Source organism: Eimeria tenella, genomic scaffold (genome assembly GCF_000499545.2).
Source record: "Eimeria tenella Houghton genomic scaffold, Eth_scaff3934, whole genome shotgun sequence".
NCBI lineage: Eukaryota > Apicomplexa > Conoidasida > Eucoccidiorida > Eimeriidae > Eimeria > Eimeria tenella.
Window position 1 is genome coordinate 1 of NW_013544850.1, and position 2,428 is coordinate 2,428.

Below are 2,428 nucleotides of genomic sequence, written 5' to 3' on the forward strand. Positions count from 1 at the left end.
ACTGCTGCTGCTGCTGCCGCGGGTGGGAGTCAGCTGCGTGCGCGCTGCTGCTGCTGCTGCTGCTGCTGCTGCAGGAAGAGCCCGCGGCGCAGGGGGGCGGCTCGGAAAGCTGGGAAGGCGTTTGCCCGGTTTGTCTCCGCGGAGAAGCAGCAACAGAAGTCATTAAAATGGTCGCCTGCGACTCCTGCAACCGCTGGTTCCACTTTGAATGCGTGGTGAGCCGCGGTTCCCTCCGGGGGCCCCTAACGGCCCTCTCGGGGCCCCCTGGGGGCCACTAGGGGCCCCCAGGGGCTCCCTAGGGGCCCCCTGGGGGCCCCTAGGGGGCCCCTAGGAGCCCGTGGAGCCATCGGGGGCCCCTGAAGGGCCCTTGGGGAGCTCTGGGGGGGCGCCTAAGGGCCCTCTGGGGGCCCCCTGGGGGCCCTCGGGGGGCCCCTAAGGGCCCTTTGGGCGTTGGTGGGGGCCCCTAGGCTCCCTCTCGGTGCCCTCGGGGGGTCGTCGGGGGGCCCATAAGGGCCCTCTGGGGGCCCCCGAGGACTCTCGGGGTGCACTTATAAGGCCCCCGGAAGTGCATTGGGGGCCCTCTGGGGGACCTGGGGGCCCTCGAGGGTAAACCCTCTGGGAGTCCTCTGGAAGGCCTTTGGGGGCCCCTTGGGAGTCCTTGGGTCCCCCTGGTCCTGGCTGCAAGCCCGCTGCTGCTGTTTCCCTTTGCTGCTGCTGCGAGGCTGGTGTGGCGCGCAGCTGTGCTGCTGGGGGCTTCGCTGCAGCTGGGGCTTTCTGTGCATGCATGCAAGCTTCTCCAAAAAGCTGATTGGGAATTCTTTTGCGTCTTCTGCTGCCTTTGCAGGGGTATGCAGGCGAGACAAGAGAAGACGACACGTGGTACTGTCCTGACTGCTACCGTGGAGGAGCTGCGGGGGGCCCTTGAAGGGGCCCCACAGGGGGCCCTTCAAGGGGCCCCACAGGGGACCCCCCTAGAAGCCCAAAGCCCCTGTGGGGGCCTCTAAAAGCCCAGAGGCACCCCTAGAGGGCACGCCGAGGGCTTCTGTGGCCCAGAGGCACCCAGAGGCCCCTGTTGGAGCCCCCAAAGTCCAGGAACCCTCCAGAGGCCCCTAGAGGGTCTAGAGGCCCCTATAGGGTGTAGGGGCCCCTAGAGGGTCTAGAGGCCCCTAGAGGGTCTAGAGTCACCTACGAGGCCCCTTGAGGGTCTAGAGGCCCCTAGAAGATCCCCTGCAGGGTCTAGAGTTTGTACGAGGTCTACAGGCCCCTAGAGGGTCTAGAGGCCGTGAGAGGGTCTCTAGAGGCCCCTAGAGGGCCCCCTGGAGGGTCTAGAGGCCCCTAGGGGATCTCTAGAGGTTTCTACAGGCTTTCGAGGTCCCAAGAAGGTCTCTAGAGGCCCCTAGATGGTCTAGAGGCCCCTACAGGGGCCCCTGGAGGTTCTAGAGTACCTACGGGGGCCCCCAGAGGGGCCTCTGGGGAGGGGCAAAGGGGCCCTCAGCAAGCCTGCAAAGGGCCTCTTAAGCCAGGCTTATAGTGCCCAAGAGAGGCGTCACAGGATTAGTGCTCTCCCTTGCCGTCCTCTATTTGACGGGCAACGCAGCAGCTGCAGCAGCAGCAGCAGCAGCAGCAGGTCACGCTGCTGCCTCCTTGAAAAGGAGATTTCTATCTGTCGCTAATCTTTTGTAGCCCAACGAGCTAGGCAGCCACGAGAGGCAACTAGTGCAGAGCAGCAGCAGCAATTCAAGAAAGGAGAGGCAGAGAGGATGAAAAATATAGTAGACACGAAGTAGAAAGGTATTTGAAAGACACTGCAAAAGGTCGGGGGGCGCAGCCCAGAAGTAGTAGAGAGAACCAGCCGGGCTGCCACAGCAGCAGCAGCTGCAGCAAAAATGAGAAAGTAATAGCGGCGCCAGCAGCAGCCGCAGCGCCTGCAGTAGCAGCAGCGTCGCCTGCAGCAGCAGCAGCAGCGCCTGCAGCAGCGGCAGCAGTGCCTGCAGCAGCAGCAGCAGCGCCTGCAGCAGCAGCAGCAGCAGCTGGGCTAGGCAGCACAGAGCCTGTCGAGGTGGTCGTCGATGGCGCAGCGGCGGAACTGCATGCGGCGGCCGTGGGGGCCGGCGAGGGGCCCCTGGGGCCCCTCGAGGAGAGAGAGGCCCTGGACTGTGTCGAGGGTACCCTGGGAAAGGGCCTCGGAGAGGCCCGAGGGCCTCCGCCCGCGGGGTGGGGCCCCCAGGGTACTTTCCACGGCCAACAAGTAGTGCAGCACTTTCAGGCTGAGGGCCCCAAAGGCCTCCCACAGCTGCTGCCCCGACACTGCGCTCGTCTCCACATAACGCAGCCCCAAACGGCCCGCAGCAGCCTCGCCCTCCTCCCGAGTCACCTCCTGCAGCAGCAGCAGCAGCAGCAGCAGCAGCAGCAGCAGCGGCAGCAGAAG

At 65.3% G+C, this 2,428-nt stretch overlaps 1 protein-coding gene across 1 annotated transcript; it reads left to right on the top strand.

Moving 5' to 3' along the window:
• Positions 1-74: 74 nt before the first annotated feature.
• ETH_00043685 (uncharacterized protein) lies at positions 75-1,004 on the top strand (the record flags this gene model as incomplete). The annotated part of the gene is made up of 2 exons (XM_013379772.1): positions 75-215; positions 845-1,004. Coding segments are annotated over 2 exons (301 nt in total), but the record flags the coding sequence as incomplete, so codon positions are not given.
• Positions 1,005-2,428: the final 1,424 nt, after the last annotated feature.